At 41.1% G+C, this 18790-nt stretch overlaps 1 protein-coding gene across 1 annotated transcript; it reads left to right on the top strand.

Annotated features, from left to right (window-relative positions):
- The first annotated feature begins 11751 nt into the window (after positions 1-11751).
- Positions 11752-14096, top strand: LOC127782986 (cytochrome P450 78A9-like). Its single transcript, XM_052310282.1, has 2 exons — positions 11752-12881; positions 12985-14096. The coding sequence occupies exons 1-2, from the start codon at positions 11865-11867 to the stop codon at positions 13618-13620; spliced, it is 1653 nt and encodes a 550-aa protein (XP_052166242.1). The 5' UTR covers positions 11752-11864; the 3' UTR covers positions 13621-14096.
- The last annotated feature ends 4694 nt before the right edge of the window (positions 14097-18790 follow it).

The raw sequence follows: 18790 nt of genomic DNA, 5'->3' as shown, positions 1-18790 counted from the left end.
TAGCAAATCGTATATGACCACTTGGCAACCAGCTCGAGAGCTGTACGGACAGCTCAAAAACGTGGCAGAGAAAGAAACGGCCGGTTTCTGAACTTCTGATTCGACAATATCAGCAACACTATATACACTGAACGATCAGAGAGATCTGAAATATTCTGAATTGCCATTTCATTGCTTCAGACATCACAACCCTGTGCATCATCATATTCCTGTGTGTGCGTGGCATCTACAGTATAAAGCAAGGAGAGGACCAGTAGAATCGATCAAGACACGATCTGTCATCATCGATCTCTGTTTGTCCATGAACACATGATGAGCTGGGCGAGTAGCTAGCTAGTAGCCAGACTGCACAGGATGCAGGAGATGAGAGATGAACTGAAACAAAGCAGCAAAATGAAATGCATATGGCCCCGGCTCTCCATTAGCAGCAGCTGCGAGACACGTCAAGAGAGACTAAAAACATCAGGAAGCTAGGAGATAGAGGCGACATGGATTCAGTGTATGTCAGTGCATGCACTGGTGGTAAGGTACGTTTCTTGACAGCGGCAAAATATATTGGCCCACGTCTCTGATCCGATAAGATCTATGATGCGGCCAGATAGAAACCGATCGAACTATTATATTCAAGCATTTAATTAATTACCAATATCGACCTAAAGGAAATAAGGAAGAAAACAAAAAACTTTCATACACTAACTAGCTACTAGCTAGCTAGCCATCTTGGATTAGAATTAGGATTAGGTTTTAGGTATATCATGCAGTATTAATTATATTGTTGCACACACCTTGGAACAGAGATCGATCAATATCACTGATTCTAGCTAGCTAGCTAGTGTTAGTTAGGATGGTGCATGCATGATAGTACACATGGTGGTTGATTAGTTTAGTTAATAATTTGTCACGTACGTAGTACTAAGTACTCTCTCTCCGTCCCATAAAAACGAATATAAGATCGGATATGATATATTCTAGCACGATAAATCTAAACATACATATATTTAAATTCGTAGTATTAGAATATGTCATATTCTTAGATTGATTTTTTATAGAATGGAGAGAGTACGGTCCATATAGCAGCCGGACCAACAGATAGCTAAGATCTGAGAAGCTTCCGCTGCTGTGTTTCTTTTAGTAGTTAATTTCTTGCTTCCTCCCGCCCTGACCACTGACCAAACCAATCATTCCGACACATGATTAATATTTGCTGCTTGCTACTGATTAAAAGTACATTAAATATTTATATATTATAAATCGTTCGAAAGGAGCATTTTCTTACCTTCAAAAATCGCCCTCTCCCGTGAAACGAGTGGTCTTCTTGTTGAATTACCAGATGGACAACCGAGCTAGCTATATTATGTTCTCAATAGAAACACTATTCTCAACCAACCTTAGCCTAAAATTATGTTCGGATTTAGCAAATGGCCTGGCATTCACAAGAAAAGGAGGGGCAAAATCTTATTGATTTTGTACCGTTGGATACATATTAAAATTTGTGTTCAGGCTCCTTCTGTAATTGATTCGGCGATCCTCTGACAACAAGAAAGGGCAACGTTTCCGTTTCCTGTTCAGTTAGGTTTCGGATTTGTGATTAGGCTGGGATATATAGGGGCATGGGAAGGAAGAAGAGGAGGTTTCCCTAGACTTAGATGGATGATAATCAGTGACGGGCATCAGAACCATGAGGTTGGAGGCGATGGGTGGGGTTGGTGGTGAGGGTGTTTGATCTAGAGTGGATTTACCAGGTAGCTAGGGGTGGTGGCGGTAGTAAGGGTGGAGCTGCTGGAGATGGGGAATACACTGGGCATGGGCACATTGTCACCGTATGGTTTAGAGAGGAGAAAAAGGGGGAGGGGGATGCGAAGGAGAGGTCGGTTTGGCAGGCCTGCCAATATCGTTGGCGCCACCTTCTAGCTGCGGCAAACCCAGCCACAGGAAGGAGCGTGGCGGACCGTGGTGCATATGGCTCGATCGGATCTAAGCAAGGAGCTAGAGGGGGAGGAGAAGATAAGGTGCCTTCACTGTAGCAACATGTATGGATCTCAAAGCAATTTGGGTCGTACAACTGTGGCTGTGATGAGGGGGTTTTTCTTGCAAATGTTACATTGACAATCTGCACTATGTTTTGAGGGCTTTGATTATACATATGATTCTTCTTAATACTGTGTGCTATAGCACATTGATAATCTAAGCACTGTAAGGTCACTTTTAGTGCTGTGTGTCAATTGGTGTCTATAGGATTAATTTCCCTATAACGTAAACAAAAGACATGAGGCGATCAATTTAGCGAGGGAAAGGGGAAAAAAAAAGAGAAACTGGTTTACACAAGGTCTATAGTTTCAATACGACGTTCAACACATGACGAAAGAAAAATGTTACTCCCTAAGTATTTTAATATATGACGCCGTTGACTTTTCGACCAACGTCTGACCTTTCGTTTTATTCAAAATTTTTGTGCAAATATGAAAATATTTATGTCATGCTTAAAGAACATTTGATGGCGAATAAAGTCATAATAAAATAAATGATAATTACATAAATTTTTTGAATAAGACAAATAGTCAAACGTTGAACAAAAAGTCAACGGCGTTATACATTAAAATATGGAGGGAGTATTAAATTAGCATATTGAATTAGTAGCATGTGTTGTGTAAGACCGTATACTAGCTAGTTTGTGTTGATGACGCGAAGGATATAGACACTGTTGTCCTGCACAGGAACTGCAAAGTTAACTACTAGCACCAACACAACAGTGACCTAAGGGAGAGCCGTACTGACCACCTACAGCTACATTACTTTGTTATCTCGTCATGGTTAAACCAGCCTCTCTACATTTATAGAAGTGTGGCTTAATTACTATACGTTAGTGTTAGAGAATTCGATGTCAGCTTTGTTTTTGCATCATTAGATGCACATTCTAATAGCTTAGTTAGTTAATGAGCTCATGCCTCTTGATGTCCATGAGATCTAATTGAACTACTCCCTCCATTCTAAAATATAAGGCTCAACCACTTATAATACAAAGACAAAAAAAACCATTTAATCACCTTCTTGATTGGATCACCTTAACGCATGCAAGCAATATGATTGGAATGTTTGATGGTATAGGATTTAATACAAATCAATTCTATTGGACCAACATGTGCTAGTTAATGTATACATATATGCACGTTTTATATTATAAGATATAAGAAAAAGTGGTTGTGTCTTATATTTTACAATGGAGGGAGTAGATGAGTGTCTAGCTAGCTAGCTGGAATGGTTAGCCGGGCCATAAAAACTGTACAATCAAGGCAAGGCGTACATGCAAAAATGAAAGATAGACTCCGGTTGTCGTCGTTATCCGCCATGGCCGTTCGGTTGCCTAGCATCTATATAATCCCTTCGTTTTTTAACTGGGATAACGTCGTTAACTTTTTTTTAACATATATTTAACCATTCGTTTTATTTAAAAATTTTATGTAAATGTATAGATAAATCGTGCTTAAAATATTTTTAGTGATAAAATAACTTACAGCAAAATAAATAATAATTACATAATTTTTTAATAAAATAAATAACCAAAAGTGCACTTAAAAATCAACAACATTATCCATTAAAAACGGAGACAGTACTATATAGCTGGCCTCAACGACATCTCTTGCAAGCTAGCTAGCGATCAAGGTGCACTGCACCATTTGAATATATATATATTCATGCTAAATATGTACTCCGATCCATATGCTTGCATGCGTGTATTGTTCTTTTGTTAGCCTAGCTAGCATATATAGGCAGGCATGGACACGTGAACTGAACCTGCATAATATTGTGGGCCGGAACCAAACTGATCCATCTCCTGTGTATGTCTATACACCCCTGCATGGCTACATATATGTATATAGGGCCGTTTTTGGGTTGTAATCAATATTTTCGTAGTTTAATACGGAGTATACTGCTACCTCTGTTTTTTTAAATAGATAACGCCGTCAACTTTTTCTCACATGTTTGACCATTCGTCTTATTCAAAAAATTTACGTAATTATAATTTATTTTGTTATGAGTTGTTTTATCACTCATAGTACTTTAAGTGTGATTTATATCTTATACATTTGCATAAAATTTTTGAATAAGACGAATAGTTAAATATGTAAGAAAAAGTCAACGGCGTCATCTATTAAAAAACGGAGGTAGTAATTAATTAGGCTGGTTTGATTGAGACCGATTCATTTATAATGCCCACCCTAGATTTGACATCAGTTAGGACATTCAATCTTTACTACAATATATATCCCATTTAGCTTCGTGCCGGTAGCAAATCAAATATGATCAATGCAATCCTATACCATATGCCAAACCAAAGAATTTGTAGGGCGGTAATCCAAAACAACCCATATATCCTAAGGCCTTGTTATTTTCAATTTTTTTCACCGGATTATTAATTTGCTTTACACATCAAAAATCACATTTTCTCAAAAGATTTCTTTTGCTACATTGTTTAGACCACTTGTTAAATGTCCAGATTTATAGTCAGAATTCTTTATATTTAGGTACAGATGAAGTACTTGTGTTGAGTTTATTTGTCAAAAATATTTAATTTATCCCTACAATCAAATAGGTAATCTACAACAATAATTTGCTCAGTGATTAAATCAAACTAAGCCTTATCTTTGTGTGTGTGAATGTGTGATGTCCTGTTGAGATTCATCTCAGCACACTTGCTATAAATTAAAACAAATTAAGCATGGATTTGCATATAGGTTTTTGGGAGGTCAGTCTTTGCTCTTTAATTGACCCCCGGCCTCAACAATGGGGCTCTCTGTACATGTGACTCTATATATGATATTAGATGTTTTGCATGCCCCGTCCTTTAGGATCCTCAGAAGCATATCAGGTTAAGTTATACTAGTATATTTATACTTGTGCTACATATATAGATCATATTATATATTGACATGGTTCTATAAAAACTGGATCATCGAAGGTATATCAGAGGCAGGCAATTTGCTTAAACTACGAGCAATAATAGTGGATGTCATTTTTAATTCTTCAGAAAAAGGGGGAGCTAGCTGTACATGCATGCATTGCTAGCTATATACAGTCAAGTGGTAGAAGACATGAACAGATGAGACAGAGAAAGGACGAACCATTGAACAGGATGGCCATATTCGTTCTGATCCAAATTAAAGAAGCTTCCTTTTAGTACTAAACTAATTATGTTTTGTATCGTTCCTGTCGTCCCCGGCTTTGAGTTCGGTCATCAGATTGAATATCATTGCATTTCATTTTTTTTATAAAAAAAAATTTAAGAATCGAAGAGAACAGAATATGTATATAGAAGCATTGGATCATTGCTCACCGGGTTGACTTGCGACTTGCGAGCTGGTCATCCTTGGACTTTCTATGTCCCAATTTGGCTAATTAATTTTTGATGTGATGTCGAAGGAAACTATAGTCAAATGACTCAGATGCTTGGCAACAGCTGCAGAGTCCTCGAGCCAACAGAATTGAGTTCTCACACACGTGTCAGTCTGTTGTTATACATGTCAAATGTATATATATATTCTCTCCGTTTTATAATTGTTGGTAATTTTGACTTTATATCGTTTCAACTTGATTACTTTTATTGTACAAAATAAAAGTACAAGTATTAAAAAATATACTATATTACTAAATTATGTTACAAAGTAGATACAAACATATAAATCCCGTTCATCACAATCAAATGATTTAAAAGATATTAGTGGACAAACTAGAGCATGTTAGTCAAAATTGTTAAATATTATGGAACGGAGGGAAAAGAAAGAAATATAACAAGTAGGGGTAAAACATGTGAGCGCCTTGCTGCCTTGTGAGTCCTGGAGTCAAAGGTAAACGCTATTACGCGTTTCATTATAGTGTAAGTTGTTTTAGTTTTGTCTTAACTTAAACTTCTCTTATTTTGACCAATTTTAAAAAAAATGCACTAATATATTAATATATATATATATGTATATATATATATATATATAAATGTACTAACAAGACATATTTTATGGTGCAATTTGGTGCTATAAATGTTGATATATTTGTTTCCAATAAATTCAGTTGAAATTAAAAACAATTAACTTAGGATAAAACTAAAATGATATAAAACGGAGGGAATATAGTTGATAGTAGCAGAGCAGTTGTTTGACACTTCGACGGTGACTAGACAGTAAAAGGAAGAATTCCTGATAGCAACAATTGTCTAGTCAAATTTAAGGTTACATTTATCAATTTAAAGTTCATGTTACTAATAAAAGAATAATTAGGTAGTAGATATACTTCTTTTTAGGGCATGCAACTAGTTGTTAGACCTTTAATTTGGACGAGCATCAATCGGCAAGTTTTCTTTCTCAACCCCATTGGGTTGACGACTGTGGTATATATAAATGCCCACATACGATGGATACTATTAGCAGTGACATATACTCCGTATATAACTATACTATTAAAGGTACATGTAGTGAAATTAAATTATATTGGAAAGGGCGAGGAAATGAGAACGCACACGTACAAGCACATAGTTTATTTCATATGGCAACTGGCAACATATATAATGGTTCAGAGAATACTACATTTTCTTATCACCGATCATATTCGCCTATCTTGATGTTAAGAATGAATCAATCATTCTCCACTTTTCAAGAATTAAAATATAAACACTACATCATATCCTAATACCATCTTGATCGGCCGGTTGGTAGGAGGTAAGGTAGAAAGGATTTTTATGAGCGTTTAGGACAGTTTGAGACGCAGCTTCTTCCATAAAGCTTTTTGAAACAGTCTAACTTTTTGAAACAGTCTAACTCTTCAGTTATAAAATCAAAAAATAAACTAAAAATTCCTACTAGCTGCTTCTCAGAATTTAAAACTCTCCCAAATATACTTTAGTTTGTGTCGACGAGTGATACTCGCGGACCGGATGAGTAGAGTATTGGGTACGTTAGAACGAGGGTCTACATAGTACGACATCGAGCAGACAAAAGATAAGATTTATATTGGTTCAGACCCCTTATCAGGTAATAGCCCTAGTCCGGTTTATATGAGATTGATGATGACGAGAACATATTACAAAGAGAGCAGTCAGGACAGGTGGTACCGACGAGATCGTAGTCGAGGGATTCGACGAGATCTCCCGGTGAGTTGGCTCCGTGTACTCCGGCTTCGTAAACTTTGGTGGGTGTGTTGGCGATGGAATTCGATGCCTCGAATCCCTCTCAGTGGGTCCCTTTTATACCGTGAATCATCTTGATCCCCAAGAAAGGTTTGAGGATATCGGACCTGGTACGGTACAATGGAAACTCTATCCCTTCCGAGTAGGACTTTGGAAATCACTTGACTCGTGGAGATATTTTCTATAATCTGGAACGGTTTCCGCGCGACACTTACGGGAATAATCCGTATACGTGAAGGTATACCTTATCAGTATATTCCATAAGTCGTAGGATAGGAGGTATGCCTTATCCGTAACCCTGACAGCTTGGATGCTCTATATCGCTACATAATTTTTCACGTCCAATCTATATAATGTATAAATAGATCATATAATAAGTTAATTATATATTAGTTGTCTATTATGGATTTATACAATTGAGGATTCGATTTCTTATTTGCCCTGTCCGGTGCGAGTCGTTAAAGAAAAAGATTTGAGCAGGTAAATCAAAGCAGATGTCATTCTTGTTTGTCCTCTTTCTCTTACCACATCTTTACAAATTCTATATGACATCATATCTCACACGCTGACGCCACACCACCATAGACCATGGCAATTACTATGTCATAATAATTAAGCTAATTGGAGTTTTTACTTATTTAATTATTATTATTTAATTAATGGGATAATTTTCTCTAAGTATTACAGCATAATAGATATCTTTTCCGGTTATAAATATTTAAAGTTTATGATAAGATTTTATCAAACTTTTACAACTTTGACTAATGAGGTATTTCTAAAATGCTTAGTTTTTTTTTAAAAAAATAATATATGTAGATTTGCTTTCAAAAACATTATCATAATATTATAAACTCCTTAGATTTTAGAAACTAATTTTAACAAAAATCTGATGGTAAGAATTCGAACATGTTTTGAACCAATATTATTTTAAGTTTCGAATATTTATAGTCAGATAATATAAATAGGTCATGTCAATCACAAGACTGTGTACGTGCCGATGGATAAGGTATTGGGGCAATTGTAAATTTACCACTATTTTAAATCGTTATTGCAAAACTGCCACTAGAAAATTACAAAAATACCACTAGAACTGTCATTCGAGTGACATCCTTGCAAAATTGAAAAAAAGGTGGCAAATTTGCAAATGCCCCTAAGGTATTACATCAATGCTTTTGTCCCGTAATACAGTACAGCGTACAAATCAATCGATCCGTGGGAGCCATCAAATCTTTGGATCGAATTCGTCGATTGCTCCATCAGCGTACCCTTGATCGAACAATCCAACAGAAATGGTCATTCAAATCTTCCATATTACAGTATGTTTCAAACAAGCTAGCTGCCAGCAGAAACGGTCATTGAAATCTCCATGTTATATGTTTCGTCAAGCGTGTAGTACTAAGTTACAGACGGCTTAAATTATTGTATGTTTTTGCTGTTGCTTCCAATCAATAAACCTGATGCGCATCATGTTGGTTAATTACGTTTGCCACCTACGTCATAATCTCATCATATCACTCACTCATACGATCTATTTAATTGGTTACCAACATTAATTCAAGTGTGAATATCCACAGAGAAAAATAGTGCCTTCGATTCCATTTTCAAAAAAGAAAAAAACTTCAATTGATTCGTGTGCCAACTCAGCTTCATCGATCAGCTTCAGTTGGTCTGGAATGTGGTGCAACTAGTCCAAGCTCTCTCCGCGCACTGTGTTTAATATGTGATCCGAATTTTGGATCCACGATATATTCGAATTAGTTTTCTATTAGGACTCAAGTCTTTGCCTATTAGGACTTCTATTTCTCCTATATATATCCCTTGTAAGCTGCACGGAGAGAGTGTGACAGCCCAATGTATGCCCTGCATTTGTATCCAACTCCTCTATAGTAATCATTGCTGGTCGGCGCCCGTAATTTTTTCCCGCAGGAGTTTTCCACGTAAAATCCGTATCTCAGTTATGCACCTATTTTCATAGCACACTAAGGACAGTCTTGTCTGGCACTGGATAGGTGACCAACGCTACTCCACCAGCTCAGCTTACCACGGCTTTTTCATGGGGCAGCATTCCTCCCCTTGCGCCGACATGCTTTGGCAGGCTAATGGCCCTGTCAACTGTAAGCTTTTCCTCTGGCTTGTGTTCCAGCAGCGCTGCTAGACGGCAGATCTTCTGCATAACACGGTATTGACAGCCACTCGACTTGCCCCTTTTGCGCCCAGGAGCATGAAACGGTGAGCCACATCCTGCTCGACGTATTCTCTCGCCAAGTCTGGCGCATTACATCCTATCTCCCTCCGGCTAGTTTAGGTTCGCTCCCTCCCATCGCGATTCTCTTTAGGTCTGGTGGACGACGGCCAGGGCTCGCCTGCCTTTGCATCTTTGCAAGGGTTCCGACTCTTTGGTCCTCCTAGTTTCCTGTCAGCTTTGGAAAGAGCGAAACGCCAAGGTTTTCAATTCTTCCATTTCACCGTTTTTGATGGTTATAGGGTCCATCCTTCAGGAGGGTCGTCTCTGGTCTCTCGCTGGTGCCGCCTCGTTTAGGGACCTATTAGGAGATTAGGAGGCTCCTCTGCCAACCCTCCCGCTAGATAGGAGCAACATCTTTTTTAGTTTTTAGTTTTTGCTCGTTTTCCGTTCGAAATTCTCCTCGTTGTAACCTGCAACGACCGGTCTGGTCGGTTTCTGTAGTAAGAACTCTATTTTACTTCTATTATACTAACATGCAATTCTTTTGCACATTCAAAAAAATATATATGCCAAAGAAATAGGTCTACATATCATAAGGACGGTTCACGATTCACGAATGACTTCGAGAATGGAGTAAGGATTTACATGATGACACAGAATTATGAATTAGAAGAACAATAGTATTAGTGTAGGAAGAATGTAATCCCAATTGTAAAGGAGCGACGTGTGGTGGAGGTCGGACGACAAAAAATATTTTTTGTCGCCAGCTAATTTTTATGGGTGTTTTTGTGATTGTTAGCAAGGATAGGTGGATCCTGCATGGCCATCTGGTGAACCTGAAGTTGGTTTCGTGACATTGTAGTCCTTATTTGATTAAGAAATTGAAGTAACTCTTATAATCATCGTAAAATTTTGTTTTCCATTCAAATAAACAATAGGGGCCTGTTCACTTTGATGTCATTTTCAACCTTACCAAATTTGGTAAAGTTACTAAAAAGTGGTTATATTTAGTTTGCTGCCAAATTTTGGTAACTATATAAAAAGAGCAATTCTACGGTCCTTAAGGAGGTACCATGAGGTACTAGAAATTTAGTGTAAAATTTAGTACCTCATAGTACCTCATAGTAACTAGGTATTAAGAAGTACCAAATTTACAATAAAAAAGTGGTATCTCATGGTACCTCCTCAAAGACCGTAAAATTGCTCATATAAAAAATCCTGCGTCAAAATTTAGTAAGATTTTTTTTTATAACAAAGTGAACAGGCCCTAGCCCTAGACCTATCGGCGGACAGAACAAGATCACTGACCTATAGATCTACTTCACTACGAACACATATGTCAGTTACCCAAAATTAAATACATGACGTAACGGCATCGTATCCGCTTCTTGGATGAACTAGCATAACATACACACTACTCCCTATATAGTAGTATAGTATAAGCTGAGAAACATCAATAATTAAGCGAAGTGTGACCCGAATTTAGAGTTGATGCAGTTGTCCCCTATCCGGACGGCGGCCATGCACATCATCGTACGCCCCCCATCATATCATCACACGTACCATCCAGAACATACTCGATCGATCGACCTCATCGTCGTCCGCAGTGCAGTCCAAAATCGTGTGGTCGCGTCGCGTCGGCGCTTATCACGGCATTGATTAGCTAATCATCACTCCATTAACGTCGTAGTACCATCTGAAATCGACAGCAAATTAACCTCGCCGGAGTCGAACGATGAGCGACGGCGGCGAGGCCGGTTTCGTCGTCGTCGGCGGCGGCGGCGGCGGCTGGTGGCCATCAGGTGGGCCGTACGGTGTACGACGTATTGGCGTGCTCGGTGGTGTGGTGGGGCCGCCACATCGATCGCACGCCGGCTCACGTGCCACCATCGGAGAGCCACGCTGGATCCACGTGCCGCTCTCGGCGGCGGTCATCCAACACCACACAAATATCGCGGGAGAAGCTTAACCGTTAAACCGTTTTATCAGCCATGGGATGTCCCTAGCAAATTAATCGATATCGCATCTTAAATATTGATCAAACTGTGGCTACGGATTGTTGTAGAAAAAGAAAAACAGATTGATCCTTTGAGCAAGTTTAATAGCTAACTACCGGCAATAAATTATTTATAGTTGATTTAATAGCTAATTTATATAATATTTACTTATATAAACATATATACAATTAATATAATATATGGTCCCACGTGTTATATGCGCATGGATCTTGAAGTTTTTGCTGCAGCTGATTATAAATCTATAGACTGCTGCTCTTATCTCTTATCTTTTATCTTTTCGAAATATGTTTATAACTTGCTTTTGCTTATAGTATGCTATTTTACCCGTTCTTAGAAATCTCCGATCCGGTGCTATAAAAAGGCCCCAGTGCGTGTCAAACAAACTCAAACTCAAACTGCACTTCCCTTTTCAGCTCTTCTCCAACCTCAATTTCACCCCATTTTTCCATATCCTCTCTGCACACGTACGTACAGGTAAACGTGCCTGATCATGGACATGGACTCGTCGCCGTCGACACAGGACTGTGGCGGCTGGCTGCTGTACGTCTCCCTCGCCGCCAAATGCGGCGGCGACCCTTGCCGCGTCGTCGGCTTCGTCGCCGTTGCCGTCGTCGCCTTCGCCGTCACGTCGCTCCTGCACTGGCTGTCGCCCGGTGGCCCGGCGTGGGGGAGGTATTGGTGGAACAGGAGGGGTGGTCTGGGCATTGCTGCCGCCATTCCTGGGCCCCGTGGGTTGCCCGTGCTCGGCAGCATGTCGCTCATGGCGGGACTCGCGCACCGGAAGCTCGCCGCGGCGGCGGGGGGCTCGCCGGCGAGGCGGCGCCTCATGGCGCTGTCTCTCGGGGAGACACGGGTGGTGGTCACCGCCGACCCCGGCGTCGCGCGGGAGCTCCTCGCCAGCGCGGCGTTCGCCGACCGGCCGGTGAAGGAGTCCGCGTACGGGATGCTGTTCCACCGCGCCATCGGGTTCGCGCCCTACGGCACGTACTGGCGCGCGCTCCGCCGCGTCGCGTCCACGCACCTCTTCTCGCCGAGGCAGGTGTCCGCCTCCGCCGCGCAGCGCGCAGTGATCGCGCGCCAGATGGTGGAGGCCATGAGGTCCGCCGCCGCCGCCGCCGGTGGCGGCGTGGCGGCGAGGCCGTTCCTGAAGCGCGCGTCGCTGCACAACGTGATGTGGTCGGTGTTCGGGAGGAAGTACGAGCTGGCGGCGCCGGAGAGCGAGGAGACCGCGGAGCTGAGGAGCATGGTGGACGAAGGCTACGACCTCCTCGGCCAGCTCAACTGGTCCGACCACCTCCCATGGCTCGCACCCTTTGACCTCCAGAAGACGCGGTCAAGGTGCTCGTCCCTTGTCCCCCGCGTCAACCGCTTCGTCACCCGCATCATCGACGAGCACCGTGCTCGCCTCAGCCTCGCCGTCGACGCCGCCGTCGACTTCACCGACGTCCTTCTCTCCCTCCACGGCGGCGACAAGCTCTCCGACGCCGACATGGTCGCCGTCCTCTGGGTATGTACAGTACTCCAGTAATTAATTACCACTCGATAATGAGCTTAATTAATTGCTCCTAATTAAGCAAATCAACTCATAAATTGATAATTTAAATTTGCAGGAGATGATCTTTCGAGGGACGGACACGGTGGCGGTCCTGATCGAGTGGGTGGCGGCGAGGCTGGTGCTGCACCAGGACGTGCAGGCCAGGGTCCATGACGAGCTGGACCGAGTGGTCGGGTCGGACCGGGCAGTGACCGAGTCGGACGCGTCCAAGCTGGTCTACCTCCAAGCGGTGATCAAAGAGGTCCTGCGCCTCCACCCGCCGGGCCCACTGCTCTCGTGGGCACGTCTCGCCACGTCGGATGTACACGTCGGCGGGTTCCTCATACCCTCCGGGACCACCGCCATGGTGAACATGTGGGCCATAACCCATGACCCTGCCGTTTGGCCCGACCCGAACAAGTTCAAGCCAGAGAGGTTCGTCGCAGGGCCCTCGTCGGACCAGGCCGCGGAGTTTCCGATAATGGGGTCGGATCTCAGGCTCGCGCCGTTCGGGTCAGGAAGGCGAAGCTGCCCCGGCAAGTCGCTCGCCATCGTCACCGTCGGATTCTGGGTTGCCACGTTGCTACACGAGTTCGATTGGCTTCCCTTGTCAGATAAGTCGCGCGGCGTCGATCTGTCGGAGGTGCTGAAGCTGTCGTGCGAGATGGCAACCCCGCTGGAGGCGAGGCTAAGGCCGCGACGCAAGGTGTGATGACGTGTCACCACCGCCACGTGAGACTAAGACGAGGAGAGGGAAGCCGACTTCCACTTCCTTCTAGTGCTTGTTGAGATGTGTAAATGTCCCTAAATGTAAAGTGTTACGCTTTGAGTAGAAATGCCCCTACGTTGTAGTGCGTAGTATTGTACACTTGTAGTATGTAATGCGTGTATTTTTGTGTGTTTTGCACGTCCTAAGTAGTGGAGTAGTAGCTGATAATAGTTAGTTAATTACTCTGCTATTTAGTCATAGTTAACTACCTACCTGCAGGTGATGAGAGTGACAGTTTTTTTTTGTTTAATTAACTGCAGGTGATGAGTGTATAATAGCTCGGTATGCCCATCTCTATCCTAAGTGCACGCGTGCGTGTGTAATTATTGTCAGATGTATGTTGTTTTCAATGATAGTGTACATATTTTTGGCGAGCTCGATCTTCCATTAGGAAGTGATCGCTGCATGCTTACCTCAAATCTGTCTTTAACTGTCAAAGCAAGATTCTTTTCACAGCTTCTTGGTCAAATATGGGGTTTGTCTTGGGGGAAATTTGGATGCATGGGACCATGCATTTCTGCATATTTTGATCGATATGCACGAGTATATAAATGCTACTACTAGTAGTAGTAGTAACAGCTATCATGGACCAGTACTGCAGATACATGTAATCTGTACCATCAGGTTGCTGTCAAGCTACATGGCCTGTAGCTGTCTGAACCAGAGCCCTGGTCTGACATAGAGAATCTTTAATCACTGATCCAAACAGTAAAGTTTGTTTATCACTGTCGTTTAACAGAAATCTCTCAGCTCTCGATCGTCGATCATCTGAAAACCGTTGTCTGCTGGTTCGTACAACCTGAAAACCCTGCTAGGGTTCGTCTGAAACTGTGGTTTGATGGCCGCGTTAACCATGCCTGACGAGGCCAAGAAAACGATGTGTCCGAGCTAACCACTGTACTTGCCTCCTGCTTGTCGTCCCAACCACTCGAAGGAAGAAAGCAAACACACCTGGTCGATTAGATCGTGTATCTGAACCCGAAAGCTCAGCTCTGCACAACACGACATACAAAACAGTAACTGATTTGCAGGTTGTTGCTAGCATGAAGCATCTTTTAAGCTGCTGCTGCTAGATTTTATCACCTCGCAGATCGAAGCAGGCCACAGTCACCACATATCTTGAGATCCAATCAAAAAAAAGGTTACAAAAAAGAAAGGGAGATCGAAGCAAAGATCGTGTTCTTGCGTTGAGATGCTTCTCGTCAGGGATGATAGCTGCGTGCATGGCGCAACTAGCTAGCAAGCAGCTGCTTATCTCCATCGTCAGAACTTCATCTTCTACCTCCGGATGCTGCTGTGTAATAATATATGCTGTATATATTTATGTATGGATGTACTGTATGATAGTAGTATATATATGCATATATGATGATGAGGTAGCTAGATCGATGTGGGTTGCGATCTTGCTTTCTTGATAAAGCAGGGACAGCAACTTTCGAGTCATCGCTACCCAAGCGTGTGCCTTTCCTTATCGCACGCACCCAGAGATCGATCGATCGATCGAGTTGCTGTCCACCATGGATGTGCCACTTCAATTCCCCCCAGCCCAAGTTGCAAAGCTAAAATGGACGCATTTCCGCACACGACGAAATTATTAGCCAGGTCTTTTAATTTGGCATAAATTCAGGAACAGTGAATTAGCTAGTGATCGATCTGCATATAGTACAGCGGGCCATTGGCACCAAGAATATTCATTATATATATATACATGCTTATGCTTAATTAGTTAGCAGCTCTTGCATGCTTATACCTTATTATGACACACCTAGATCGATCGATCGATCTTCAGTTTGATGCCTATATGAATCATCGCATCGAGTGAGCTAACCAAGCATGGGTTTCAGATATCAGCAGCAGAAGAATTGAAGCTAGACGTATATATAATATTCTTCAGATACCGTTGTCAGAAGAGTACTCTCTCCGTTTCACAATGTAAGTCATTCTAGCATTTCCCATATTCATATTGATGTTAATAAATCTAGACATATATATATATATATATATATATATATATATATATATATATATATATATATATATATTTATCTAGATTCATTAATATCCGTATGAATGTGGAAAATGTTAGAATGGCTTATATTGTGAAACGGAGGAAGTAGAAGCTAGTACGAGTATATATTCTTGTGCACATGTGCTATATGCTACCTCCGTCCTATATTACTTGTCTTTTTGAGTTTTTGTTTGTCAATGTTTGATCATTCGTTTTATTCAAAAAATTTTGGAATTATTATTTATTTTGTTTATCATTTGCTTTATTATCAAAAGTATTTTACATATGACTTATCTTTTTTTATATTTGCACTAATTTTTTAAATAAAATGAATAGTCAAACGTTGCAAATAAAAAGTTAAAAACGTCATCTATTATGGAACGGAGGGAGTATATCAAAACGAGATATGCATAAAAAATGCCACTTGGTCAGTTGCTGTTGAGGAGAAAGGAACTACTCCTACCAATACTAACGAATAATAGCACAGCCCCTGGATGCATCAGAGGGTGGTAATGGTATAACTTTTCTCTTTAGCTGGGGGTCGCAAAGGAGATGAGCATACTCCTACTAGATATGATAGCCCTGTCGTCTCTGCACTATCTCATCAGCTAAGATCGAGCAACAGATCATTCAGGCAGGGTCAGCTACTCACACACACTCACCTGGCTGGCTCTCTGCTCTGCTCTGCTCTGCTACTACTATATCAGTAGTACTACAGTAGTAGTAGCTTGAGGTTGAAGATAAGATCAAGAAGAGAGAGCAAATAAAAAGGGTTTGTTGGCATGGCAGGAGGAGGATTTGAGGAGAAGATGGCCCATCGGCGCACGACGTACGGCCGGCCGACCGGCACAGCTGATTAAAGCGACGCAACAGCGGAGCCCATTTCAGCTTGCTCCCGTCGTGACACACGTTACAAAGTATCTAGTAGATCAGTGGCAGAGTTAGGAAATTGTTTGAGCCCGAACAAACTTCGCTATAACTATTACTCCCTCCGTCCCATAATATAAGAGATTTTGAGTTTTTACTTGTAACGTTTAATCACTCGTCTTATTCAAAAAATTTTAAAATTATTATTTATTTTATTTGTGACTTACTTTATTATCTACAGTAATTTAATCACAACTTTTTATTTTTTATATTTGTAAAAAAAAATTTGAATAAGACGAGCGGCCAAACGTTGTAAACAAAAACTCAAAATCCCTTATATTGTGGAACGGAGAGAGTACTACTTTACTATGTAAATTTCATCATCAGTTTATTCAAAAATATTAAATTCAATTGAGTTTTTACTGGCGGGCCCGGGCAGCCAGGCAGGCGGTGCCACTGATTCCAGTGACCCCCGCGGTGCCACTGATTCCAGTGACCCCAGCTGCTTGCTATTTCCTACCTCCGTTTCATAATAGATATTGCTTTAACTGTTTTGCTTGTAATGTTTGATCATTCATTTTATTTAAAAAATTAGTATAAATATAAAAAAGAATGAGTTATACTTAAAAATACTTTGATAATAAAACAAATCACAAACAAAATAAATAATAATTTCAAAAAAAAATAAATAAAATAAATGATCAAACATTATAAATAAAAACTTATATGGGGCGAAGGTAGTACTTCACTTCCTTCATCTAGAAAAACCAACTTCTATCTAAATATGTTAGTTAAAAGTTAGTTTTTTCTCGGACGGAGGACGTAGGCATGTAGTTCATGAGCTGACCGCTGCACACTCACTGAAAGGAGCTCGTTCTCCTCCGTGCATGCAGCTCTCAACACACGCACGTACGATGTTAAGCTTGCCCACACAAGCTAACATAAAGCTAAAGCTAGCATTTTGCCGTGACCTCATCCACCGAGACGAAGAAAAGATTAATTACTAGCATGATGAACCAGTGTTAGTGCAAGAAGCATGCATGAGGTTTGATAATCAGTTGTGTTAGCAGAGTTGCATCTATACTAATTCCTTCGTCTTATAATATAAGAAATTTTAAAGGGATATAAGAAACACATAGTACTAGAATGTATCATATCCCTTCAAAATCTCCTATATTGTAGGACGGAGGAAGTATGCAGCTAGCACAGGCAAAGAAAAACATAGCAAATTAAGACCTCCAGTCTTTTCGCTTATATTTATGCTTATCAGCCAAAATTTAAATTTTTAATCTTAAATTTGGAGCTGATTTTGGGGTTTTTTCATCGAAGTTTATTTTTCAACTATTGCTTTTAGATCACTAAGAACACGTATATAAAAGTTTTATTCACAAATTACTTTTCGTTTGCAAATATGTTGTTTAGTTTATTCCACGAATAAAGAAAACGATGGGGTCGTAAAGTTGCAATGGCCGGTCACTCCACTGCATCAGGAGCTATTAGCTAGAGTAGATTAGATTAGATAGACAGCGCGCTATGATTGGCCGGCAATCTTATCATGCGTCACTACCTCTACCAGCCTGAAGCTATTGGCTTAATTAATTTAAGGCCAAGCAAAGCTCGATCTGTCAGTTAACATAGTTTTACTGGGCGAGACATGCATGGGGACACACAGATTTGATCCAAGCTTTTGTGTTGCCATTGTTGCATAATGCATAGCCATCCACTTGTAGTACACCTACATTGGCTCGAGCACTATACAGGGAGGAGATTATTTGGCAGGGATGCATATGTCGAAGCATAAAGCAGGAAAAGACTGCAGGTGATCAGGTGATCGAGCCCCAGAGCAACTGTACGCTCCCTTGGTCATGGGACGCCCGACCAGATGATCTGTCTCCCTGGCCCGACCTAGAACAGCGCCAATTTGATCGCAATCTGCAAAGGCAAAGGCAAACGAGCTAGGCACACAGTGACAATCCAGGTAGGGAGAGCAATCCAGAGATAGATAGCTCAGCTGATGATCAGCTGAGACCTCCCTATCTGCAGGTGCAGGAGGATGATTGATCCAGCAAATTCTCATGTTCCTCATCAACTGCTAGCTACTCTCCATCCAGCGGAGGATCCAAAAAATCAATTCGTTGGTGTTATAACGTATTTATTGGTGTCATAGACTCATAGCATACTAATTATACTTAGATCATGGTGTTATAATATATAGATAAGCAGCTTTACTATAGGTTT

Source organism: Oryza glaberrima, chromosome 8 (genome assembly GCF_000147395.1).
Source record: "Oryza glaberrima chromosome 8, OglaRS2, whole genome shotgun sequence".
Lineage (NCBI taxonomy): Eukaryota > Viridiplantae > Streptophyta > Magnoliopsida > Poales > Poaceae > Oryza > Oryza glaberrima.
The sequence above is the reverse complement of the archived record's forward strand: the minus strand, read 5'-3'. Positions and strand labels throughout refer to the sequence as shown.